General features: G+C 47.2%; 1 protein-coding gene across 9 annotated transcripts in view; it reads left to right on the forward strand.

Moving 5' to 3' along the window:
* The first annotated feature begins 1,104 nt into the window (after positions 1-1,104).
* PIGG (phosphatidylinositol glycan anchor biosynthesis class G (EMM blood group)) overlaps positions 1,105-26,410 on the forward strand; it is a 38,813-nt gene continuing 13,507 nt past the window's right edge. For 3 of the 9 annotated variants that reach the window (XM_020901365.2, XM_020901366.2, XM_070462418.1), the window contains exons 1-8: positions 1,105-1,396; positions 2,230-2,435; positions 9,339-9,548; positions 10,757-10,945; positions 12,108-12,249; positions 19,320-19,532; positions 25,696-25,913; positions 26,056-26,337. In XM_020901365.2, the coding sequence (XP_020757024.1) occupies positions 1,249-1,396; positions 2,230-2,435; positions 9,339-9,548; positions 10,757-10,945; positions 12,108-12,249; positions 19,320-19,532; positions 25,696-25,913; positions 26,056-26,337 (1,608 nt within the window). In that variant the 5' untranslated portion in view covers positions 1,105-1,248. Of the gene's footprint in view, positions 1,397-2,229; positions 2,436-9,338; positions 9,549-10,756; positions 10,946-12,107; positions 12,250-13,076; positions 13,161-15,612; positions 15,746-19,319; positions 19,533-25,695; positions 25,914-26,055; positions 26,338-26,410 lie in introns of those variants that run through there. The other 6 variants (XM_070462412.1, XM_070462413.1, XM_070462414.1 and 3 more) reach the window with 5 other exon arrangements.

The raw sequence follows: 26,410 nt of genomic DNA on the forward strand, positions 1-26,410 counted from the left end.
TATTGAAAGTAGAGACGTTACTTTGCCAACAAAGGTCCGTCAAGTCAAAGCTATGGTTTTTCCAGTAGTCATGTACAAATGTGAGAGTTGGACTATAAAGAAGGCTGAGCACCAAAGAATTGATGCTTTTGAACTGTGGTGTTAAAGACTCTTGAGAGTCCCTTGGACTATAAGGAGATCAAATCAGTCAATCCTAAAGGAAATCAACTCTGAATATTCTTTGGAAGGACTGATGCTGAAGCTGAAGCTCCAATACTTTGGCCACCTGATTCGAAGAAATGACTCACTGGAAAAGACCCTGATGCTGGGAAAGACTGAAGAAGGCAGGAGAAGAGGATGACAGAGGATGAGATGGTTGGATGGCATCACCGACTCAATGGACATGAGTTTAAGCAAGCTCTGGGAGTTGGTGATGGACAGGAAAGCCTGGCATGCTGCAGTCCATGGGGTCACAAAGAGTCAGACATGACTGAGCGACTGAACTGAATTGCACTTTCCCAATTTGGAACCAGTTCATTGTTTCATGTCCGGTTCTAACTGTTGCTTCTTTACCTGCATACTGGTTTCTCAGGAAACAGGTAAGGTGGTCTGATAATCTCATCTCTTTAAGAATTTTTCACAGTTTGTTTGATCCACACAGTCAAAGGCTTTAGCGTAGTCAGTGAAGCAGATGTTTTCCCTTGCTTTTTCTGTGATCCAACGGGTGTTAGCAATGTTATCTATGGTTCCTCTGCCTTTTCTAAATCCAGCTTGTACATCTGGAAGTTCTCGGTTCACATACTGTTGAAGCCTAGCTTGAAGGATTTTGAGCATTACCTTGCTAGCATGTGAAATGAGTGCAACTGTGCAGTAGTTTGAACATTCTTTGGCATTGCCCTTCTTGAATGAAAACTGACCTTTTCCAACGCTGTGGGCACTGCTGAGTTCTCCCCATTTGCTGGCACGCTGAGTGCAGCTCTTTCACAGCATCAACCTGGAGCGGCTCAAACGGTATAAAGCGGCCGAGGGGCGGGGCCTTGTAGGCAGGTGCACCGGAAGTACAGTCGGAGCCCGGGGCCGCCTCTCCGGAAGCGGCTGAGTCCTGATGCGTATTTCCGGCGCGACGGCTAACGCGGAAAGGACGCAGCTAGTCAGTCGGGTGCTTCGGCTCCTGCCTACTTGGCGGCGGTGGAGGCGAGAGCCTCTCCTCCTAGGCGAGAAGTGACCCGGTGTCCGGGAATCCGGATCTCGGCGCGGAGGGTGGGCACGATGCGGCTGGGCTCCGGGACCTTCGCTGCCGGCTGCGTCGTGATCGAGGTGCTCGGCGTCGCGCTCTTCCTCCGAGGCTTCTTCCCGACTCCCGTCTTTTCCGGAGCGGAGCGGCAAGCAGAGTCCCCGGCCTCCGAACCCTCTGCTGGTACGACTGCGCCCCGCTCCCTCCAGCGTTCTGCTCCCAGGGCTCCCGGGGGGTCTCTTCCATTCTGATCTCAACCTCCTAGGATCCCCTTCTTGCCGCTCCAGCCTCCTTTTCTATATCCAGCAACTTTGTGGCTAGCACCACTACCTGCCCCACTAAGATCTTCGTCCCTGGTCACCGCAAAGTAAGCTCTCTGTACCCGTAAAAAGTAAGACTCTCCCCCCGCTGTACTCATCCAGTGAACCCCAACCCCCTTCCCTGAGCAGATGTTTGGGTCACTCCCTGTTCATGCATCCTTTTTGCTCAGTAAGACACAGCAGGTAAGATTCCTGCGACCTCTCGTGTTTTCTTCTATGGCATTCGTCCAGGGGTCCGTTTTTTCCAGTAAAGACCTCACTGCGCAGAACCCTCAAATACCCAGCAATAAATATTAGGTAAAAGAACTCGCGTTTTGGACCAAATCCACACAATACTAGCTGATAGCTATGGAAAGACTGTGTAAATGCTCGCTCATCCGTTTCCTGCAGCGCTGTTTTATATCAAGCTCCCTGATATCCCATTGTAGGACTCGCAAGAAGGAACTCCCCAGTGTCAGTACACCCCACAATGCTAAGGACAATTCTCTCCTTAATACGGGGGGCCCTGAGCTTACTTGTTACCCACCTTCTGACCCCAGCGTTGTTTCCCAAGAACAGGCCCTTTCCTTTGGGTCAGGATGTGTCGATGTGACAGAGTATGTGCTGGAGAAGTAGGGAGAAACCAGATTATAAAGTTCCTGGATACTAAAAAAGAGTTTAAAATTCAATTTCCTTTTTCTTTTTCAAACACTTTAGGAGCCAGTTCCAACTGGACCGAGCTTCCACCACCTCTCTTCAGTAAAGTTGTTATTATGCTGATAGACGCCTTGAGAGATGATTTTGTGTTTGGGTCAAAGGGTGTGAAATTTATGCCCTACACAACTTATCTTGTGGAAAAGGGATCATCTCTCAGTTTTGTGGCTGAAGCAAAGCCACCTACAGTTACTATGCCTCGAATCAAGGTAAACAGTTTGACTTAATATATTATAGATTATGGTTGGGCTCTTTCATAGCTTTAGAAGAATATTCTGTTGTCTTTTACTTGGAGTCCCAGTTTTAGCTAAGTGGAAACTACTTTAGTGCTGTCTTCCTGGCTGGGGCAGTAGAATGCTGAAGAAGCCTTCCAGATAGACTGGAACTGAGACTCATGATTTATGCCCTCTGTCAGGTAGCCAGAGCTCATGCTTCATGGGAAGCATAAGAGATTTAGAGCCAGATCTTCTCGGCCAGTCTAATCCAAGAAATACCATCTTCTTGGCTATCCTGCTGTTTTTAATCATCAGTCAATTAGAATTCTGAGAGGAGCCTCTAGGATTATCTAGTTCAAGCTCTTGATTTTTTGGGTGAGGAAGCAAACTCAAATAAGTTAAATGACTCATCCAGTATTTTAGTATATACAGTGACCAAATCAACATGCTCTGTTCTCAGCAGATATCTTTGTTTTTACTGTATAAACCACCTTCAGGTGTTGAGTCTAGTGGGCGAGACTTTACTCAAGAACTATGGAGAAAGAAAAGAGTAAAGCTTTATTTATTGGCTCAAAAACTTTTTTTCTTAAAATACTGTCTCTGCCTTCATGGAACTTTCAGTCTGTAATGAGAGGCATAGCCATTAAATTAATGAACATATAAGTAAATATGCAATTACAAAATGTGATTAATGCATAATCAAAAAGAACAGGGTGTAATGTTCAGTGTCAGCTAGGGGCTCAGTTTAGATTGGGGTGGTTCAGAAAAGCCTGTCTGAGGAAATTACATTCATGCTTGGATCTGAAGGATCAGAACAGGACAGGTGCTTAAAAGTTTGTGAATATACTGCAGGCTAGTATGGTGTAGAAGTCTCTAGCTGAGCTTTACATCTGTGGATGATCATGTGACACCTTATTATTTGTTGAGAAGGAGTCACTTTGATTTAAAGCTTGGGGGCAGAATTAGTAAGAAATGACTCCTGGAGGAGGAAAACAGTCTGGGGTTGAAGGGGTTAATGCTGCATCTTAATAAAAGACTTTTTCTTGAGTGTCCCACTCTCTCTGCCACTTTTGGATGTGGTTTGTCCTTCATTCAGCGGTATTTATTGAGCATCTGCTATGTATCGCATGCTGTTCTAGATAAGAGGGATTCAGTGAAGAACGAGATAACAACTATCCTATACTCATGAAGCTTACTTTCTAATTGAGGGGACAGAAAACATGTAAGTATACAAATAAATAGTCAGAACAGTTTCAGTAAGTGGTAAGTGCTACGGAAGAAACTGAGGAGGAGAACATGAAGAGAGTGATGGGCAGTGGCAGAGGTCCCTGTAGTCAGGTTGCTCAGGAGCAGCTTCTCAGTGAGCAGTCATTCTGCCGAACAGTCCTGTGGAAGCTGGGAGAAAGGCATCCAGGCTCATGACCATCAGGATCAGCAGAAGTGTGGAAGGAACTCATGCCTCCGTCATTTTGATAGGAAAAGTGTTATTAGGAATCTGGGCAGTTTTGTAAGAAAAAGTGTGTGAGCATGCCTGCTCTAGGTTTTGTTCAGTCCTGCTCATTGACCACTGTGATCCTCCTATCTCCAGTTTGTTTCATTTCACCAAACCAGTGTTTTGTGTTGGGTCCTTGTAGGTTCTTGCTCCTCATTCTTCACCAATGAGGAACTGGTATACAGAAACTCCATCGTGGAGTTAGGATTTTACAGCTCTGGAATTTGATAGGATCAGGTAAGGCACACACTAAAAAGTGTGTCCCCTGTCCTGCTTCCACTTAGGGAAGGGACTTAGTTCATCTGGAGGTACTGATACAATTGTCATGAAACACGGTTTTAAAATTTCAAGACTGATGTCTCTAGTAGCATGTTCAACTTCTATTCTGTGTTAAGATTATACAGTAACTGAAAGTAAAAATAGATCAGTCGTGTCTGACTCTTTGTAACCCCATGGACTATACAGTCCATGGAATTCTCTAGGCCAGAATACTGGAGTGGGTAGCCTTTCCCTTCTCCAGGGGATCTTTCCAACCCAGGAATCAAACCAGGATCTCCTGCATTGCAGGCAGATTCTTTACCAACTGAGCTATCAGGGAAGCCAAGATTATACAGTAACTTCCTTCTAAAACATTGTAACTAATTTATAAATGCCTTTCCTTTTGGGGGAATTTATAGTTGTAATAATGAGCAGTTACCACTGGCTGCAGCATGCCCGTGGTGCAGGCACTGTTTTCTGCCCTCTGACCACAGCCTGCGGATGAGGCTCCATGATGTCGGTGCCACTCTCTTCATGTCCCAGGTGAGGAAGCGGGCTTGAAGTGGTAAAAATCTCACGGCTGATGTTAGAAGCCGAGCATAAGCCTGTGTTTGTCTGCTTCCATAGCCTCCGCTGGTCACATGTGTTCTGCAGTGATATTGCAGAATGATGTGACCAGGTCAGATTCTCTTTCAGTAGTCTCTGCAGAGCCCGCCTTAATTCTCAGAAGACAAGAAACTACTGTTCTCAAGACCACAGCAGCCCCAGGAAAGCCTCCAAGGAGCTGACAGACAGGCGCTCACAAGTTCCTAGGCTCTCAGCTATAACTTGGTTTCTGCCTGCATGTGTCCTGGGTTGAAGGGGATACCAGCTAGTCCCTGCCCTTCTTGAAAATGTCAGTGTGAACTCAAACTAGTGGGAGGAGGAGGGAAGTATCTTATGAAAGCCCAGAGGAAGGAATGGACAGATTCGACCATGAGTGGTGGAAGACATTGTAAACAAAAGTCCACTAACGATAAATGAGGAAACTTATTTACAGTTAACACAGCAAACAAGATGTAAATCCCATATATGTGTAAGGAGGATCTGATCAGAGGCAACAGTCTGGTGGCAACTGGACAAAGGATATAAAGAAATCCACATAGGAAGAAATTGAAATGGCCATAAGCACTTGAAAAGATTCTTTACTAGTAATCAGATCAAAGGCAACTTAATCTGTCTAGCATACTGTAAACATTGAAAGGTTAATTATAACACTCTTCACAAGAAATGAGGTGAACAGATCTCTTTACACTGTTCGTGTGACTGAATTAGACTCAGCCTGGACTACTCCCACCCTTGTCCAGTCTGCTGTGATCTCAGCCTGTAAAACCTTGGACTGTAAAACCCTTGCCAGCACCTCTTTTCACCCAGAACCTGTCTGAACAGATAGGTCACTCTGCTCTACTGACAACCCCCAGCGGCACACGCTCTGCCTCCTAACTCAGGCCTCAGGGTGCGTGGTCCTGCCTTTGTTCTCTCTCCACCCTCATCTAAGCCCGTTTCCCCTCCTGTGTCTTATCCGGCAGAGCACATATCCCCCATGTGTGCCACCCCCGCTCGTGGTGGATTCTCACAGTTTGCTGCGTTGCACTCTGGAAAGCCCCACTTTGCCTCACCTAGACGACACTATGCCTTCACACCGCAGGTCCAACGGCACTTCCAAACTGGAAGCTTTTTAAAAGCAGTGGTCATTAAATCAGTCTTGGATAAATACACTGTACATCCAAACTCTGGAGTACTGTAGCTGTTTAAAAAAAAGGTGAAATACCTGTATGCTTTCTGCTGAAAGGGGTTTGTGATGTTATTAAGTGAAAAAAGCAAGTTGCAGAATTATTTGTGTAGTTAACATTTTGATAAAATGTGTACTTTATATATTTGTGAGTATACACATACAGAACAAAAGGATAAAAAGATGTTCATCCAAAGTAACTGGTTGCCTTTAGAGAGCAGATTTTTGGGGTGAAAAGATCAAGTTTTAAAACAATCTCATTGAGATAGAATTTTCATATAGTACAGTATAATAATTTGATGAGATTTAACAGCTATATATATCTGTGTAACTCCCATCTCAACTCTGGGTTCTGATCCCCATCCCAGGAGTGGTGGCGGTTGTCACTGTTGTTGTGTTGGCTTGCTAAAGCTAGTTCTAGAGTCTGTTTCTCACGAGGTCCTGAGATGTACACTCATTGAGGTCTCTGCTCTTGTGTGTTTTTTAAAGCTAGTCTTCCTGAGGGGCAGCCAGGTGAGCATGGCTGAGTGGTGACCCAGTGACTGGTCAGAGGTTGTGCTTAAACACACCTGTGATATGGCCTCTGCCCTTTGCAAAAGTACCTGTGTATGGTTTGGGCCACACACACATCTTCAGGTAGTTTATGCATCTCCCTAACTCTTACTGTCTGAGCCAGTCTCAAACAGCTAGAAGGAACAGATAGCTCTGTTATCTGAACAGTTCTCTCTGTTCTCCTGAGTGTATGCTCACCCCCTGTATGCATGCAGCCTTCCAGATTCCAGGAATGTGTGGGAGCTCACAGAGGTCGGCCGCAATCGTCCCATGCCCCAGACTTCATTTCTAAGTTTTCCTTTCTGTCTTTCTACAAACTGCATTGAAGCCTCAGAGAGCTATGATGTTGGCCTTCCCTGTTTTCAGTTTGTCCCTGGCATGGGACTTTTCGATGGAGCGCCAAATTGGGTGGGTACCCCTCCTGGTGCTCATGGCTGAGTGTGCGAGAGGGGAGCTTGTTTTTTAAGTCACTAAGTCATGCCCGACTCTTTTCAACCCCGTGGACTGCAGCACACCAGGCTCCTCTGTCCTCCACTATCTCCCAGAGTTTGCTCAGATTCATGTCTGTTGAGTCAGTGATGCTATCTAACCATCTCATCCTCTGCTGCCCCCTTCTCCTTTTGCCTTCAATCTTTCCCAGCATCAGGGTCTTTTCCAATGAGTTGGCTCTTTGCATCAGGTGGCCAAAGTATTGGAGCTTCAGCATCAGTCCCTTCATGAATATTCAGGGTTGAATTCCTTTAGGATTGCCTGGTCTGATCTCCTATCTGTCCAAGGGACTCTCAGAAGTCTTCTCCAGCACCACAGTTCGAAAGCATCAATTCTTGGCGCTCAGTCTTCTTTATGGTCCAACTCTCATATCCATACAGGACTAATGGAAAAACCACATCTCTGACTATATGGACATTTGTTGGCAAAATCACTGTCTGCAGTGATTTTGGAGCCCAAGAAAATAAAATCTGCCACTGTTTCCACTTTTTCCCCTTCTATTTGCCATGAAGTGATGGGACTGGATGTCATGATCTTAGTTTTTTTAATGTTGAATTTCAAGCCAGCTTTTTCACTCTCTTTCACCCTCATCAAGAGGCTCTTTAGTTCCTCTTCACTTTCTGCCATTAGAGTGGTATCATCTGCATATCTGAGGTTGTTGATATTTCTCCTGGCAGTCTTGATTCCAGCTTGTGATTCATCCAGTCTGGCATTTCACATGATGTACTCTACATAGAAGTTAAATAAGCAGGTGACAATATATGGCCTTGGCATACTCCTTTCCCAATTCTAAACCAGTCCAGGTTTCTCAGGAGGCAAGTGAGGTCATAGTTGTATCTCTCATCTATGGCATTTTCCACAGTTTGTTGTGATCCACAGGGTCAAAGTATTTTGTGTACTCAGTAAAGGAGAAGTAGATGGGGTTTTTTTTGTGTTTATTTTTGTTGGTTTGTTTGTTTTTGGAATTCCCTTGCTTTTCTCCATGATCCAGTGATTGTTGGCAATTTGATCTCTGGTTCCTCTGCCTTTTCTAAACCCAGCCTGTACATCTGGAAGTTCTCAGTTCATGTACTGCTGAAGCCTAGCTTGAAGGATTTTGAGCATAACCTTGCTAGCATGTGAAATGAGCACAATTGTACAGTAGTTTGAACATTGTTTGGCATTGCCCTTCTTTGGGATTGGAATGAAAACCAACCCTTTCTAGTTCTATGGCCACTGCTGAGTTTTCCAAATTTGCTGGCATATTGAGTGCAGCACTTTAACAACATCATCTTTTAGGATTTTAAATAGCTCAGCTGGAATTCTGTCACCTCAGCCCATGATAAAACACCACAAGTACTCACAGCTCTTACTGGAATTTGAAAGTTCGTTTTGAATAAGAGCGTTTCAGTTTGTATAAAGTCCTGTAGTGGTTGTTTTTGACAGTTTTATCCAGATTTATCATTGCTGTTGGGAGAGAGGATTTACCAGGTTCCTCACTCTCCAAGTCCAAGATAAATTCATTTTTGTTAATTTGCTGATAGAGCGGTCTTGGCAGAGTTGTTGCACTGTTCACATTGTCCAGACTCCTGTTTATTTTTATCACACAGGACCCTGGATGCCGGTGTTACGGGTTGCAAGCTCACTCCGGATCCCAGAGACCCATGACCCTTAGACTCTGCTCAAGCACAGGGGTGGGATGCAGGAGTGGTCGACTTAATTCCGTGTCAGAAAGGCGTGATGACATGTTACACCCGCCCACTTTTCAATAATTATGACGGTGGCAGGGCGGGGTGGGGGAGGCGGTTGGGGAACGTATCCTACCAGCATCCCTGGGCCAGTTTATTGTTGAGAATTCCTGAGAATTCTTGTTTAGAGGCTGCTTTCTTCCCTGGGTGAGTGGGAAGCTATTCTTTCTCAGGGGTGGACAATAGAATTACTGGATTTTAGGGTCAGGAGTTTGCTTGTTGCATGAGGCAGATCTAAAGCTTAGGTGAGGACCAGTCAGTGGGTTTGGATATACAAAGTTCTTGCCACCCTTTGACATTTGCTTCAGTTCTTAACATCCATTGCTGCCTTTTTGACCACAGCTATCATCTGGCTACCCCACAGCCGCCTCCTCTATTCTCTCATTAACCGAAATATGGTCAGTTCTTCACTACTTAGTTTGCTGGTTTTGCCCAGAATCTGTGCCTTGCTTTGTCCTAATACTGACCCAGCCTTCAGTACTGGGGTTGCTTTAGCTTTATGCTTGCCTCCTTTAGTCATCAAGTCATTTCCGTCCCTGATCACCACACCACACTTGGACACCATGCGCAGATTCCATGGACTGACTCCTGAGTGCTCCCTCCTGCAGGCGTTGCTGACAGGGAGCCTCCCTGGCTTCATCGATGTCGTCAGGAACCTCAATTCTCCCACATTGCTGGAAGACAATGTGATCACACGAGCCAAAGCTGCTGGGAAAAGAATCATCTTTTATGGAGATGAAACATGGGTGAAATTATTCCCAAAGCATTTTGTGGAATACGATGGAACAACCTCTTTTTTTGTATCAGATTATACAGAGGTCAGTTTTTAAGAAAAATATATCCTATGAGACATCCTGGTACCCTGTTCTTAGCAAGGGACAACATTGTATTGTATGTGACTTTTATTAATACATTAAGAATAGTATGGAGAGATTGAAAAACTTGTTCCTTCCCATAATCAGCTCCAAGCCAGAAACATAAACCCAGACACAGGTGTGAGCTTAGTTCTCTGACCCTTAAGCCCCGATAGGTACCTGTTGATGGGTACCAACAGTCAGGAAGGGCTTCCCAGGAAGAGTCCCTCAACCTGAGTTTTGACAGCATCTGTGCATGGCAGAGCCCAAGGTCTCCATGGTCTGCCAGGGATCCTGCCTCGCAGCTGTTCTGTGAGGTTGGCAGCATGAGGGCAGACGTGTGCTGGGTGAGTCTGGTCCCAAGAGGCATCGACCCTGTGGTGGGTGTGCAGCCTCCAAAGAGGAAAAGGGCATAATTAGACCCACAGTGAGAAAGCTGGCCCATGGAGCAGAGGCACCGCAAGTCTGAGCTGGCGTTGGATGGGTCCGTTTGTTGGCCTTTTGGAGCGTCTGCTTCACTGAAGGTGATCTGCATAGACACAGCAGTTACTGCCCTTCTTGTATGACCACTCAGAAGGACTTCTCTTCATGGTAGATTCTTCAGTGGAAGGGAGAAGGGCCATCTAAGGAGTTAGGGCTCTCCAGGCTAATGGGTCTGTCAGGGGCTGTTTTACTGGGAACCACTGAGTGTGTGTCTCTTTCCTCCCTGAATAGTGTTCTTATAGGACACACAGATGTCCTCAGCTTCACTCTGCTGGTTTCTTGAACTCTGGGTACTCTTTTGTCTTACTTAACTGCCCTTAGCCCTTAGTTGCCTCGTAACAACCTGGTACCTGTTGAACTTAGCCATCTGGTCAGCTTTAGTTTATGCTCCAGTAGTGATCTTACAGAATTGTTTTGTCAGCACAACCCTTGTGCATTTAAATTATGATATGTTCTGTTCATAACTTAGAGACATAAAAATATTAATGAAAGCTTGATCTAATGCAAACATTTTTTAAGACAGTTTTTATTTTGGAGGTTTGTTTTGTTTTTGGTCTTTGCAAACTCCCACAAATCCAAGTACCTAAAAAAAACCCACTAGATTTGAAAATAACCATGTCACTTTTTTTGAAGAGTGAACACCAGGGAAATTAGGGAAGCTGTTGATATGTGCTTTTTTCCCTTTAAAGGTGGATAATAATGTTACAAGGCATTTGGATAAAGTACTAAAAAGGCAGGATTGGGATGTGTTAATCCTGCACTACCTCGGGCTGGACCACATCGGCCACATTTCTGGGCCCAACAGCCCCCTGATTGGGCACAAGCTCAGTGAGATGGACAGCATCCTGATGAAGATCCACACCTCACTGCTGTCAGAGGTTAGCATGTCAAGGTGCCAGTATTTCCTAGAGGAAATGTAGCTTCTAAAGTGACCTCGGGAAAAAAAAAGAAAGTGAACTCGGGTGACCTTGCGTGAGCTTCATGCCCACCAGCACTCAGGCAACCTTCACCTACAGTAGCACATGCTGTGTGCTGGGCACTATACCCAGTGGCCCTGCCAAAGAGTGGCTCTTAGTATCTCTACCTGTTTATCCAGATAATTTCTCCTGAACGCCTTCTCTGTCACTGTTCTATACAGACAGTTGAGGAGCTTAGCCTCTAGCCAGGAGGGAAAACAGGGAGCATAATCAGTGAGTCAAAGGTATCCTGGACAGTAGTCGATGCTATAGCAGAACATAGGGCAGGAAGAGTGTACATGTGAGAGAAAGGCCAAAATTTTAAACTGCGTGATCAGAGCAGTCTTTGAGGACATGTGAGTGGTGAGCAGAGGTTTGAAGGGGGTGGGAATGCCAGTAAGCCACGTATGAAGGTATGTCCCAGGCGAAGAAGCAGCACGGGCAACTCAGAGCCTATCAGGTCCATCCCAGGGGTAGTAGGAGCCACTGGCCAGAGCCCGAGGGGCAGAGGGCAGCTGTGTGTGACAGAGAAGGAGACTGTCCTGTGCTCTGTGACCTCCATTTAATCCCATTTATCTTACTTAAGACATTACTGTTGTTAGTTTTGGGTTTTTTTTGGCCATACGTGGCGTCTTAGTTACCTGACCACGGATCATACCCAAGCCCCCTGCAGTGGAAGGGCAGAGTCCTAACACTGGACCGCCAGATGGTGAAAGTCATGTCCGACTCTTTGCGACCCCATGGACTATACAGTCCACAGAATTCTCCAGGCCAGAATACTGGAGTGGGTAGCCTTTCCCTTCTCCAGGGGATCTTCCCAACCCAGGGATCGAACCCAGGTCTCCTGCATTGCAGGCAGATTCTTTACCAGCTGAGCCACCAGGGAAGCCCCTGGACTGCCAGTGAAGTTCCTATTTATGATATTACTTGACCTTGACCTTTTAATCTGACTGTAAGTTCATAGGTTAGAAAAAAACTCATTTAGAAAGAGCTACTGTTTACAAAGCAAAGCTGAAATCTGAAGTAGTTTTCTTGTGTTCTCCCTAGTCTGGGTACAATTGAAATGTTTCCCTTTGCCTCACAGGAGAGAGATACTCTGTTGCCCAGTCTGCTGGTTCTCTGTGGTGATCATGGCATGTCTGAAGCTGGAGGTCATGGAGCCTCTTCCATGGAGGAAGTAAACACTGCCCTGGTCTTAATTAGCCCTGCATTTGAAAGGAAACCTGGTGAGACTTGGATGTTTAACAGTTTAAACCTGTACTTATTTCTTTATTTTCTATACTTTGATTTTAATTTTAAAAACCATTTTTGGAAGCTGTGTACATTTGAAAAACCCTGAATAATGAGAATGAAAATTAATGGGTCAAGGACCAGTCAGGATTTGGAATTTATGTTTCTTGTGTGGTATGAATGTCACTGCCTGGATATCTAAATAATAAAAAGTGCCAGAGGCTTAGGGACATCTGAACTGCATGTATGAATTGAGAGAAACATAAGAAATTAAACTTAAGAAAAAGAATCTATTATTTGAGAAGATCTTGAATAGATAGCAATGTCAGCTAGAGTCATAGGCCAGTCAGAGTAGGACTATCTGAGAGCTTATCGTCAGCACTGAGACACACCTCAGCTCTCCAGCCCAAGCACACCAGGCCCCTCATTCAGCACAGGCCTGCACGAGACCCCTGCCACCTCCCTTTAGGACACGCAGGCCGTCAGCTTACAGCTGTTTGCACGCTGGACTCTCTGATACTTTTCAGTACCATTGGCTCTGCTGACCCCTGGTCATGGGACTATCCACCTGTTTGGGTCCCCTCTACCTCTCACTCTGCTGTCCAGTCCTCTTGGCTGGCTCAGCAACCTTGCCCTAGCCTTTTTTCTGGACTGCCTCTGTTTGATTCTGCATTTACCCCTGAGATGATCGCATGCTCTTCCATGGTTTTAAATGCCATGAATGGGCTCACACCTGTTGGATTTATCCTCCAGCTGTGCCTCTTTCTCAACCGCCAAACTGTCAGCCCCACTGCCTACTGACGTCCTCTTGGATCGCCCACAGGTAGAGCAAATGAGACAACGACACCTGCAGTCGGCCCTCCCTGTATCCCTGTCAACAGATGGTGCCATTCACACAGTTCTTCAGGTTGGAAACCTGGGCGTCTCCCTGCTCCTCACCTGTGCCAGACTGTCCCAGGCTCCCATACATACCACCTTTCAGAAGCTGAACCTCGGATAAAGTGAAAACTCCACATGAGGCTTCTTGCCTCCCTCACGGCCTTGTCTGTAGGCACATCCCCATTCCTCATCATATCCTGACCTCTCCAACACATCCTCCAGGTGTTCAGCTCTTCCTCACATGCCCTGACCCATCCTTCTCAGCCCCTCAGCCTGCTCATACGCTCATCCTTGGTCTCACCTTTCCTATGGTCATCTCTCACACCCCTCTTCCACTCCACCATTGTCCTTATCATGGTTTATAATCACAGAATGAACTGTGTGATTCGTGTACATCTGTCTTCTCACTGTGTGCTAGAATGGGGTAGGGCCAGGTCTGTTTTATGCATCACTGTATGCCTTGGGCCTCAGCATTGCCTCGTGTTTAATGGGTACTGAAAATATTGAATGAATGAACCTTCCGCTTGAGCAGGGACTGGCTGGGGAAGAAGCTCCACCTGTTTCCTTTTGTCTTTTTACAGCACTACCTCCTCTTAGATGTCTGACTCCAAAGGCATCAGGTATTGGGTCTTGTAACCTGAGCCTTTACTGGGTGCCCAGCTGGAGCCTTCCAGTGAGTGTGCACAGTACCCGCTGGAGCACTGGCCTCCGATACATGCACACCCAGAGCAGGGTCCCGTGGCGCTCATCTGCCTCACGGAGAGCCCCGGGCTGGATGCACCCTCTCCATCTGTCTGTCCCCCCACCCCACAGAGGACACTGAGCACCCGCAGTCAGCTGGGCGCTGTGCTGGCACTGCAGACAGGGAGCTTGTAGTCTGAGGAAGAGCAGGGACAGCTAGGCTGGCCTGTTGCCATTAATATTGTAGGAACCTTAGGGTTATTTTTAATTTAACTGCTGATGTTTCATGGCTCAGATGGGCATTTAAGGATATCCTCCCTGGGAGGCCTGACACATCTTTAGGAAGGGCCAGGGCAGCTGTGCCTAGGGACTGACTGTGTGGGCTGCTCATAGTAAGCTCTTCCTTGTTTTGTTGACTTGTTTGTTTGCTTTGAGAGTAGTTATAGTCTGTGTTCTTATCAAGCTTATTTTTTGAGCCAGGACTCCACACCTGCCGTTCAGTTCATTCAGAGTTGGTTAGCCATTGTTAGTGTCAATTTTGGGATATAGCATCACCTCTTTACTGGTCACCTCCACTTCCTCCAACCCAGTATCATCCCCATCCTCAGCCACCAGCAACCACTAATCTTCCTGTCTCTACAGATTTGCCTTTTCTGGATGTTCCGTACAAATAGAGCCATGTACTAAATGGTATTATGTGACTGTGGTGCTGGAGAAGACTCTTGAGAGTCCCTTGGACTGCAAAGAGATCAAACCAGTCAATCTTAAAGGAAATCAACCCTGAATATTCATTGGAAGGACTGATGCTGAAGCTCCAATACTTTGGTCACCTGATGTGAAGAGCCAACTCATTGGAAAAGACCCTGATGCTGGGAAAGATTGAGGGCAGGAGAAAGGGGCAACAGAGGATGAGATGGTTGGATGGCATCACCGATTCAATGGACATGAACTTGGGCAAACTCCGGGAGATGGTGAGGGACAGGAAGCCTGGTGTGCTGCAGTCCATGGGGTCACAAAGAATTGGACACTACTTGGCAACTGAACAAAACAACAAGAATAAATGGTCTTGTGTGACCAACTTCTTTTACTAGTGTAATGTTTTCAGGGTTCATTCATCCTATAGCAGGTGTCAGGACTTCGTTCCTTTGTTTTTTTTTTGCTGAGTAATATTCCATTGTATATATGTTCTACATTTGTTTATCCATCCATCAATTGATAGATGTTTGGGTTGTTTCCACCTTTTGGAAACATTTCGTTCCACTAAGAATGATTCTGAACAAGTTTTTGTGTAGACATCTATTTTCTTACCATGTCATTTCTTTCTCCACTAGAACTTTGCTTCTACTCACCTCTGCTCTGCTGTTTGTCAGATACATGCCATTTCTATATGTTGTAGGCTGACAATATATATATGTGGTTTGATACACATACCTATAGTTCTATATAATTGTTTAGGAATTTAAGAGAAAAATACATTTTATGCTATCTTTTATAACTATATAGTAACCTTTAAAGTGGATCCAGATTACCATCTGGAGTCACTAGCTTTCAGTGTGAAGAACTTCCTTTAGTATTTCTTGTAAAGCAGGTTTAAATTGTTGTTCAGTCGCTAAATCACGTCCCCCTCTTTGTGACCCCATAGACTGCAGTACAGAGAAGGAAATGGCAACCCACTCCAGTACTCTTGCCTGGAAAATCCCATGGATGGAGGAGCCTGATAGGTCTACAGTCCATGGGGTCACAAGAGTCGGACACAACTGAGCGACTTCACTTTCACTTTTCACTTTCATGCATTGGAGAAAGAAATGGCAACCCACTCCAGTATTCTTGCCTTGAGAATCCCATGGACAGAGGAGCTTGGTAGGCTGCCGTCTACGGGGTGACACAGAGTTGGACACAACTGAAGCGACTTAACAGCAGCAGCAGACTGCGGTACACCAGGCTTCCCTGCTGTTCAGTATCTCCCTAAGTTTGCTCAAACTCATGTCCATTGATTCAGTGATGCCATCCAACCATCTCATCCTCTGCTGCCCTCTTTTCCTTTTGCCTTCAATCTTTCCCAGCATCAGGGCCTTTTCTGATGAGTTGGCTTTTTGCATCAGGTGGCCAAAGTGTTGGAGCTTCAGCATCAGTCCTTCCAATGAATGTTCAGGGTTGGTTTCTTTTGGGATTGACTGATTTGATATCGTTACAGTCCACGGAACTCTCAAGAGTCATCTCCAGCACCACAGTTTGAAAGCATCAATTCTTTGGCACTCAGCCTTTATCGTCCACCTTTCACATACGTACATGACTACTGGAAAAATTGTAGGTTTGACTATATGGACCTTTGTTGGCAAAGTGATGTCTTTGTTTTTTAATACACTGTCTAGGTTTGTCATAGCTTTCCTTCCAAGGAGCAAGCATCTTTTAATTTCATGGCTGCAGTCACCATCCACAGTGATTTTAGAGCCCAAGAAAATAAAGTACACTTTTTCCTCATCTATTTACCATGAAGTGATGGGACCATATGCCATGATCTTAGTTTTTTGAGTCCTGAGTTTATTAATAATGAATTGTCTTTTTTGCTTTTTTTAGTCTTGGGATGTCTTCATTTCCCCTTGATTTTTTGAAAGGTAGTTTTGCTAGATATAACATTCTGGTTCTTTCAGCTCTTTGCACATGCTGTCCTGCTGCCCTCTGGCTTCTGTGGTTCTGATGAGAAATCAACCATTAATCTAATTAGTTTCACTTCACTCCTTGTAGTTTATATCTATACAGCTTGGAGTTCATTGAGCTTCTTGGATGTATAAATTAATGTTTCTCATCAAATTTGGGAGATTTTCCATTTCTCAGATTGTATAATTGTTTATTGTATAATTGTATAATTTTTATCAATCTGTCTTTCCTGATTCTTCTGCCAGTTGAAAATCTGCTATTGAGCCTTCATAGTAAATTTTTCATTTCAGTTATACTTCTCACCTTCAGAGTTTCCATCTAACCCCTAACCCTTTATTGATAATCTCTGAAGGATGGGACCCTGTCATCCTACCTGCCTTTACTACCTTCCTAGGCAAGGAAACCTGCCTAGTTTCCTTTAGTTCTTTGACCATATTTACAGTGACTGCTTGGAAGACTTTGTCTATTAACTCTGACATATGGACCCTTCCCAAGACGCTTGTGCAGCCTGCTTTTTTTCCTCTCTCTTTCAGCTATACTTTCCTGTTTCCTTGCATAATTGCATGTAGTTTTGATGAAAACCGAACATTAAATACTATATTGCAGTGACTCTAGCCCTCCTCACAGGGCCTGTTGTCATCATTTTATTTTTGTTGTTCAGTCACTCAGTCGTGTCTGACTCTTTGTGACCCCATGGACTGCAGCATGCCAGGCTTCCCTGTCCTTCACCATCTTCCAGAGCTTGCTCAAACTCATGTCCATTGAGTCGATGATGCCATCCAACCATCTCGTTCTCTGTCATCCCTTTCACCTCCTACCTTCAGTCTCTCAACTTCAGGGTCTTTTCTAATGAGTCAGCTCTTTGCATTAGGTGGCCAAAGTATTGGAGCTTCAGCTTCAGTATCAGTCCTTCCAATGAATATTCAGGGCTGATTTCCTTTAGGATTGATTGGTTTGATCTCCTTGTAGTCCAGGGGCTTTCAAGAGTGTTCTCTGACACCATAATTCAAAAGTATCAATTCTTTGGTTCTCAGCTTTCTTTATAGTCCAGCTCTCACATCCATACATGACTACTGGAAAAACCATAGCTTTGACTAGACGAACCTTTTCAGCAAAGTAATGTCTCTGCTTTTTAATATGCTATCTAGGTTTTTCATAGCTTTTATTCCAAGGAGCAAGCGTCTTTTAATTTTGTGGCTGCAGTTACCATCTGGGATGATTTTGGAGCTCCAAAAAATAGTCTGTCACTGTTTCCATTGTTTCCCCATCTATTTGCCATGAAGTGATGGGACCAGATGCCATGATCTTAGTTTTTTGAATGCTGAGTTTTAAGCCAGCTTTTTCACTCTTCTCTTTCACCTTCATCAAGAGGTTCTTAGGGCTTCCCTGGTGGCTCAGAGGTTAAAGTGTCTGCCTGCAATTCGGGAGACCCAGGTTCGATCCCTGGGTCGGGAAGATCCCCCGGAGAAGGAAATAGCAACCCACTCCAGTATTCTTGCCTGGAGAATCCCATGGACAGAGAAGCCTGGTAGGCTACAGTCCACAGGGTCACCAAGAGTCGGACACGACTGAGTGACTTCACTTTCAGTTTCTACCGTAAGGGTAGTGTCATCTGCATATCTGAGATTATTGACATTTCTCCCGACAATCTTGATTCCAGCTTGTACTTAATCGGCCCAGCATATAAGTTAAATAAGCAAGGTGACAATATACAGCCTTGTCGTACTCCTTTCCCAATTTGGAACCAGTCTGCTGTTCCATGTCTGGTTTCTCAGGAAGCAGGTGAGGTGGTCTGGTATTCTCATCTCTTTAAGAATTTTCCACAGTTTGTTGTGATCCACACAGTCAAGGACTTTGGCATAATCAGTGCAAAGCAGATGTTTTTTTCTGGAATTCTCTTGCTTTTTCTATGATCCAGCAGATGTTGGCAATTTGATCTCTGGTTCCTCTGCCTTTTCTAAATCCAGCTTGAACATCTGGAAGTTCTTGGTTCACGTACTGCTGAAGCCTAGCTTGGTTGATTTATGGAGTACTTTGACTAGACCTCTCCAATGAAGCCTTGACCCCCACATGTGAGATCTCTGCCGTCATCCCTGTAAGGGCACTGCAGCCTGGGAATTGGCGGAGCCGGCAGAGCCCAGTGAGGGTCACTTTCCGTGGTGGCTCTGAAATGTTGCCTCTCTTGCTGTCAGACCCACCCAGCTGTTGGCCCCACTCATTTCAGGCTAACTGCACCCTCGTTTTTGACAGTTGATAATCAGTGTTCTCCGTAGTCCAGTCTCATCACATTTGGGCCACTTTGCAAGAATCTTTCTCAAGGCCAGTCGTTAAGGTTGTTCTGATACCAGGGGAGCCCTTTTCAGCTTATACACTTGCAACTGACCTATGATTCAGCTTGTTGCTCTCCGGAAGCTGCCAGCTTCCTCTTAGTTACTTACCTCCAAAACCTCCATAGTTTTCAAGAGCACCCTTAGGCTTGAATTGCACACATTCTTCTTAAAATAGTTTCAGTTGTTGATGTGTCTCTAGGTCTCCATTAACTTACAAGTCTCCATCCCCATCCTGTTTTATTGTGATTATTTGTTGAAGAATTTGGTTAGTTGTCCTGTGGAGTCTCTTTCTGCATTGTCTGTTAACATGTCCTCTGTTCATCTGGTAAATTCCGTCGGACCTGGAGGCATGAGTAGATTCAGATCCTGTGGCTTTGGTTGGTTTAGGCCAGGTTGTGGTTAGTAGGAAGCACAGAGGGTGATTTGTTTTAACATTACTTGTAGAAGGTCAGATTTAAGAATGACTACCATCACGCATGTCCTAGAGCCTGTCACCTAAACTGTTTTCTTTTTTCTAGGTGATATCAGACATCCAACGCACGTTCAACAGACTGATTTGGCTGCAACACTCTCAATAGGACTGGGTCTGCCGATTCCGAAGAGCAATATTGGCAGTCTTATGTTCCCAGTTGTAGAAGGAAGACCAATGCGGGAACAGCTGAGGTTTTTACATTTAAATACAGTACAGCTTAGCAAGTTGTTGCAGGAGAATGTTCCATCATATGAAAAAGGTAAGCCAGTTAGCAGCTGCTAATATGTCTGTCATGCTATATGCTTCCGTTGCACCAGGTGTCTTCCTGATGTTCCCGTGATGGGCACTGCAGTGGTCCTTGTGCATTCCTTTTTATCAGTTCTTCGCATCAGGTGGCCAAAGTATTGGAGCTTCAGCTTCAGCATCAGTCCTTCCAGTGAATATTCAGGACTGATTTCCTTTAAGATTGACTGGTTTGATCTCCTTGCAGTCCAAGGGACTCTCAAGAGTCTTCTCCAACACCACAGTTCAAAAGTATCAGTTCTTCGGTGCTCAGCTTTCTTTATGGTCCAACTCTGTCATTCATACATGACTACTGGAAAAACAATAGCTTTGACTAGACAGACCTTTGTTGGCAAAGTTATGTCTCTGCTTTTTAATACGCTGTCTCGGTTGGTCATAGATTTTCTTCCAGGGAGCAAGGGGCAAAATCACATTTAGAATCAAACCCTGTATCTGCCAGAGGTGCTTGGAGGGCTCAAACAAAACCTTGTATGCACCAGGACCAAGAGGCCCCACAGAGACTGAGCCAGACTTGCCTTTGAGTGTTGGAACATCTCCTATGGAGGCATGGATCAGCAGTGGCCTGCCACAGGGGCAGGGGCTCTGACCACAGCAGACATGGGTCATTCAGCATGCGGCCTAAGCCCTGTTGGAGTAGGTTGCCATTAGCCCCACCATAGAGCCACTGAGCAGACGACCCACAAACTGCAGAACAATTATACCAAAGAAATTCTCGCACTGTTAAGAAAGTTCTAGGACCCACAACAGATTTCCCAACCTGGGGATCTGGCAAAGGGACTGAGAACCCCCAGGGAATTTGACTTTGGAGGCCAGTGGGATTTGATTACAGAACTTACACAGGACTGGGGAAACAGACTCTTGGAGGGCACAAACAAAACCTTGTGTGCACCAGGACCCAGGAGAAAGGAACAGTGTCCCCACAAGAGACTGAGCCAGACTTACCTGTGAGTGTTCAGGAGTCTCCAGTGGAGGCCTGGTCTGCTGCAGGGTCAGGGGCACTGAATACAACAGTGGTGCACAAATCCTTTTGAAGAAGGTCTTCATTATCTTCATTCAGTCAGTTCAGTTCAGTCGCTCAGTCATGTCTGACTCTTTGCAACCCCGTGGACTGCAGCATGCCAGGCCTCCCTGTCCATTACCAACTCCCAGAGTTTACTCAAACTCATGTCCATCGAGTCAGTGATGCCATCCAATCATCTCTTCCTCTGTCATCCCCTCCTCCTCTTGCCTTCAGTCTTTCCCAGCATCACAGTCTTTTCAAATGAGTCAGGTCATCTGGTGGCCAAAGTATTGGAGTTTCAGCTTCAGCATCAGTCCTTCCAATGAACATTCAGGACTGATTTCCTTTACAATGGACTGGTTGGATCTCCTTGCTGTCCAAGGGACTCTCAAGAGTCTTCTCCAACACCACAGTTCAAAAGCATCAATTCTTTGGCGCTCAGCTTTCTTTGTAATCCAACTCTCACATCCATACATGACTACTGGAAAAACCATAGCCTTGACTAGATGGACCTTTGTTGGCAAAGTAATGTCTCTGCTTTTTAATATGCTGTCTAGATTGGTCATAACTTTTCTTCCAAGGAGTAAGCGTCTTTTTATTTCATAGCTGCAGTCACCATCTGCAGTGATTTTGGAGCCCAAAATAATAAAGTCTGCCAATCTTTTTGTTACCCCTACCATAGTCTGGCCTCAGGCCAAACAACAGGGAGGGAACACAGCCCCCCCATCAACAGAAAATTGGATTAAATTTTAGATTTACTGAGCATGGCCCCGCCCATCAGAACAAGACCCAGTTTCCCCCACAGTCAGTCTCTCCCATCAGGAAGCTTCCATAAGCCTCTTATCCTTATCCATCAGAGGGCAGACAGAATGAAAACCACAATCACAGAAAACTAACCAAACATTGCTTTGCCATGACAAAGGTCCACCTAGTCAAAGCTATGGTTTTTCCAGTAGTCATGTATGGATGTGAGAGTTGGACTATAAAGAAAGCTGAGTGCCAAAGAATTGATGCTTTTGAACTGTGGTGTTGGAGGAGACTCTTGAGAGTCCCTTGGACTACAAGGAGATCCAACCAGTCCATTGTAAAGGAAATTAGTCCTGAATATTCATTAGAAGGACTGATGCTGAAGCTGAAACTCCAATACTTTGGCCACCTGATGCGAAGAACTGACTCATTGGAAAAGACCCTGATGCTGGGAAAGATTGAAGGCAGGAGGAGAAGGGGATGACAGAGGATGAGATGGTTGGATGGCATCACTGACTCGATGGACATGAGTTTGAGCAAGCTCCAGGAGTTGGTGATGGACAGGGAGGCCTGGCATGCTGCAGTCCATGGGGTTGCAAAGAGTCTGACACAACTGAGCGACTGAACTGAACCAAACTGATCACACGGACCACAGCCTTGTCTAACTCAATAAAACTGTAAGCCACGCCGTGTAGGCCACCCAAAACAGATTGGTCATAGTGGAGAGTTCTGACAAATGTGGTCCACTGGAGAACAGAATGTCAAACCACTTCGGTATCCTTGCCTTGAGAACCCCACGAACAGTATGAAAAAGTAATAAATTTATTTATGTAGCAAATACTGAGTTTTCTCACTGTGTTCCTCTTCAGCCGGGGGCTACTGAGAGCACTAGAGGCACAGCAGCAGGAGAGCTCTGCCGTCACGGAGCTTCTCGTCCAGGGGGCAGAGAGAGAAAGGTGGCCGTGGGTGCCAGGTGGTGATGGGCGTCTTAGGAAAATGCTGAACCAGGGAAGGATGGGCATGCAGGTGGGTGAGGGCCGTGGGGCAGGTGGCCTGGGAGGGTCCTGTGGTAAGGATGTGCCCACACAGTCAAGGAGTGACCAGGGGCCATCGTGACTGGAGCACTGTGAACTGAGGAGCCAAAAGGAGATGAGGGCTGAGGGCCTTCTAGGCGTTCAAGTGGCTCTTTCTTCCATTCTCAGTAAGTGGAGAGCTCCTGCAGGGTGTCCTGCAGAGCCTGAAATCTTCCACTTGCGTTTTCAGAGGCTGTCTCAGGCGCTCGTGAGGAGGACTCTGTGCTGCGCTGTAGGAGACTGGTGTGGTGCTTCAGTGCAGGCGGAGGGTGAGGGCCCAGGCAGTGGAGTCCAGGACAGAGGGTTGCTTCTGGATCTGTTTTGAAGGTAGTGCAAAGAGGACGAGCCAGTGGCATAAAAAGCAACTTTGGTTTTCAGTTGAACACTGTAAGGAAGCAGTGACCATCGCTGAAGTGGGCAAGGCTGTGGAAAGAGAGAGTTTGTAAGGCAGGGCGCTTGTGTGTGTGCTGGAGGGCCAGGATGGGACTGGTGTTGACAAAGCCAAGTAAAGAAAAAACTTCAAGAAGGAGGGAGTGAGTGGATGTGTTGAATAGGGTTCAAGGTAAAATAAAGTGAGGAACTGAGAATTCCCCGGCACTCCAGTGGTTAGAACCCATCACTTCCACTGCAGGCGCACAGGTTGAATCCCTTATTGGTGAACTAAGATCCTGCAAGCCGCAGGGCATGGCCAAAAATAAAATGAGGAATTAAGAACTGACCATTTCTCTGGAAGGTGAGATCTCAGCAGCTTTGTTGACAGAGGGAGTCACATGCCTGGCTGGCGTAGGTGCAGCGGGTCTAACGGGAACAGGAAGACGGGCTGTCGTCTGAGCTGAATGGGGGCCAAGAAGGGAGTGTTCTTGTTTTTGAGCTGGGAGGAAGAACAAGGTATTTATTGCTTGGTAGGGATGACACCGACTGGATGGACATGAGTTTGCGCAAGCTCCGGGAGTTGGTGTTGGACAGGGAGGCCTGGTGCTGCAGTCCATGGGGTTGCAAAGAGTCGGACACAACTGAGTGACCTGAACTGAGGGAGGACACAGAACTGGAGGGTCATGGCTTTAGAGAGCTCATTCTGGCCCATCCAGGTCTGTCAAGGCTGATGTTTAATGCTGGGGCTGGGCTTGTTGGGATGCTGAGAAGGTCACTTCCAGGTTTGAGGCAACATTCAATGGGATGTGGACGTGTTTTCCTACTTGAAGTAGTGGGGCACTGCCAAGTGGAGTGAGTGCCATGAGTTTGTGCTGAGATGTAACCTGACCTTGGGTTGGTTGTGGAAGACACACCCTGTCAGCAGGGAGTGGTTGGGAACCAGGTATCCTGAATGGCAAGAGGACTTGGGGAGCATCAGCTCTTAGATCGTGAGACCTCCCTGTGGGCAGCTGTGTCAGAGCTGAGGCCAGGCTACCTGCTTGTTTCAGTCTGGACCAGAAACAAATAACTTGCAAGTCAGTTGTTGCTGGTACCATGTGTCCCTTCTCGTATACCAAGAGCTAATGAAGAGGAAACCAAAAACAGGATGGCAGGGTTGAGAGAACTGAGCGCTGCAGTGGATGTGGCCATAATGAGCCTGTGAGATGAACTGAGGCCAGTCCCCAGAGTGAGAGGGCACCCCAGGGCCTCACACCTCCAGGATGCCCGTCGTCTGCACCATCAGTGACAGTGTTTCCTGAAACAGAGCTGGGCACGTGTCTGACAGTGAGACAGGTCTTGAGGCCTGCTGTGATGTCCAGCCAAGTCTGAAGCAGCGCACTCACCTGACCGTCATTCGGCCGTAGTGGGGGCTTTGCTCGCCTCAGGACCTTTGCATGTGTTGTTCCTGTGGATGCTGCTCTCCCTGCTCCCCTGGGTAGTTCCTGGGCATCCTTCACGTTTTCACTTCACTGTCAGACCACCCTTGTTCCGCAAGCTTAACCTCAGTCTTATGTCAGTTCTCTTTGTGTTACCAGGGTCTCTTGCTATTCCCTCTACTTTCCCACCACAGCATTTCTCGCTGTGTATGGTTTTGCACGTGTGTGACAACCCTGCTGGACCACAGGCCCACAGTGGCAGGACCTGAACCTGATGCACCTAGCATGTAGTCAGTGTTCAGTTTTTGTTTGGGTGCGTGCCTAGGTCCCCCATTTCTCTGTGACTCCAGGCAGTGGGGTCCCGACACAGACGCACCCATGTCTGTGACTTCAGGGTAGGAGAGGGTAGCAAGTAAGGGAGACAGCTTGGATCCAGACTTACCCCAGCTGTCACTGCCAGCCCATGAGCTGGTGTCTGAGTCGCCTCTTCTCTGAAATGGGCATGTAGTCATCCCAGTCCCACTCGTCCTAGGGAGAAGACTGGGTGGGCTTGGGCTCATGCCTGCCCCCAGCACTTGGTGCAGGTCCCCTGGCTCCAGTGGCAGTGGTGGGGCTGCGGACATCTGAGCCCACATTCGGGTTGTGCAGCGAGGATGCCAGCCTGTGATTGGGGAAGGCTGGAGTGGGCAAGCTGCTGTTAGTTTGGGCCAAGGCCCCTGAAAGGCATGGCCCAGACCACCTTGAAACAGCTCTGCTTTAAGTTGGAAAAGCATGTTAAGTACCAGGGAGCCTCAGAAAAGAAGTTCTTGCTCTGCCAGCCAGTCGAGTCATGACTGAGTCTGGTTCAGCCCTGAAAGGAAGCGGGCAGCCCCTGGACCTTAGGCAGCCTGCCACCACCGTCCCAGGGGAGCCTACCACAGCCAGGGCTGGGCCCCACTGATGGGCCGTTTCACCACCCTGACTTTGCGTCAGCCATGGATCATCTAGCAGGTGGGGCACGTCAGCCTTGTGGCAGGAGGGGCTGGGAGACTTCCATCCCTTCCCAGGGAGGGTCTGTGAAGAAGGAAAGCAAGTAAAAGAGGCGCTGACAGGGAAAAGCAGGGGGCCCACTGGCCTTGGGGAAGGGGCCACAGTGGTGCAGGCGTCAGGCACTTCCTGCCCTGTCCTCACACAGAGCCTGAGGGTTGGGGGGATTCTGTAGAACTGAGGGCCTCTTAGTGCTCTGCTTTTATGGGCTGCTACACTCTTGCACCTTGAGGAAGAAGAGAGGAGAGGGAGGAGGCCGAGAAGGAGGGCCTTGTGTCCGTGCGAGCGGGGCAGTGGGAGGGAGGACGGGGTGGGCACAGGCCAGCATCACCGTGGTCGGGGTTTTCCTGAGGGGCGGCCACCCCTCCCGGGAGTTTATCTTGATGAGTGTCAGGCTCTGCCGCGTGATATCAGTAACAGGACTCGCAGGTTACACGTGTGTGTGCGTGTTGGTGATTTGTGTATGTGGCCTTTTCTTCTTAGAGCCTGGATTTGAGCAGTTTAAAGTGTCGGAAAGATTGCACGGGAACTGGATCAGATTGTACTTGGAGGAGAATAACTCAGAAGTCCTTTTCAACCTGGGAGCCAGGGTTCGCAGGCAGTACTTGGATGCGCTGAGGACACTGAGGCTGTCGCTGAGCAAACGAGCGGCCCAGTATGATGTCTACTCCATGGCGGCGGGGACCGCCCTGGTCCTGGAGGTACGGTCCCCGGGCAGGGCCGCTGAGCAGACAGCGTCGCCCGCGTCTGGTGGTTAAAGGACGTAGGGATTGGGTGTTCCTGAGCGGGGACGGGAGCGCGCCCTGTCTCTGCGGCCGTGGACACCCGCCGTTCCTCTTCCAGGTCCTCGCCCTGCTCCTGCTCAGTGTCCCGCAGGCGCTGGGCAGCAGGGCTGAGCTGGACGTCCCCCTGCTGTCGCCCGTGTGCTCGCTGCTCTTCTACCTGCTGCTCCTGGCCCTCGCGGCGCTGCACGGCGCCGTGTGCACGGCGGCCCGCAGCTCCTGCTACCTCTGCAGCCTCCCGTGGCTGGCTGCAGGCGGCGCAATGGCGCTGACGGCCGCGCTGCTCTGTGCCGTCGTGTCTGCTCTCACCAGGACTTTTGCCAGCGGAACGTGTCTGAGTCAGGTAGGACTGGCTTTCCAGATGGGCTGCTCTTGTTGCTCCACTGATGAGATGTAGGTTAAACCCCAGGTGTGTA

This window comes from Odocoileus virginianus, unplaced genomic scaffold, assembly GCF_023699985.2.
Source record: "Odocoileus virginianus isolate 20LAN1187 ecotype Illinois unplaced genomic scaffold, Ovbor_1.2 Unplaced_Scaffold_5, whole genome shotgun sequence".
NCBI lineage: Eukaryota > Metazoa > Chordata > Mammalia > Artiodactyla > Cervidae > Odocoileus > Odocoileus virginianus.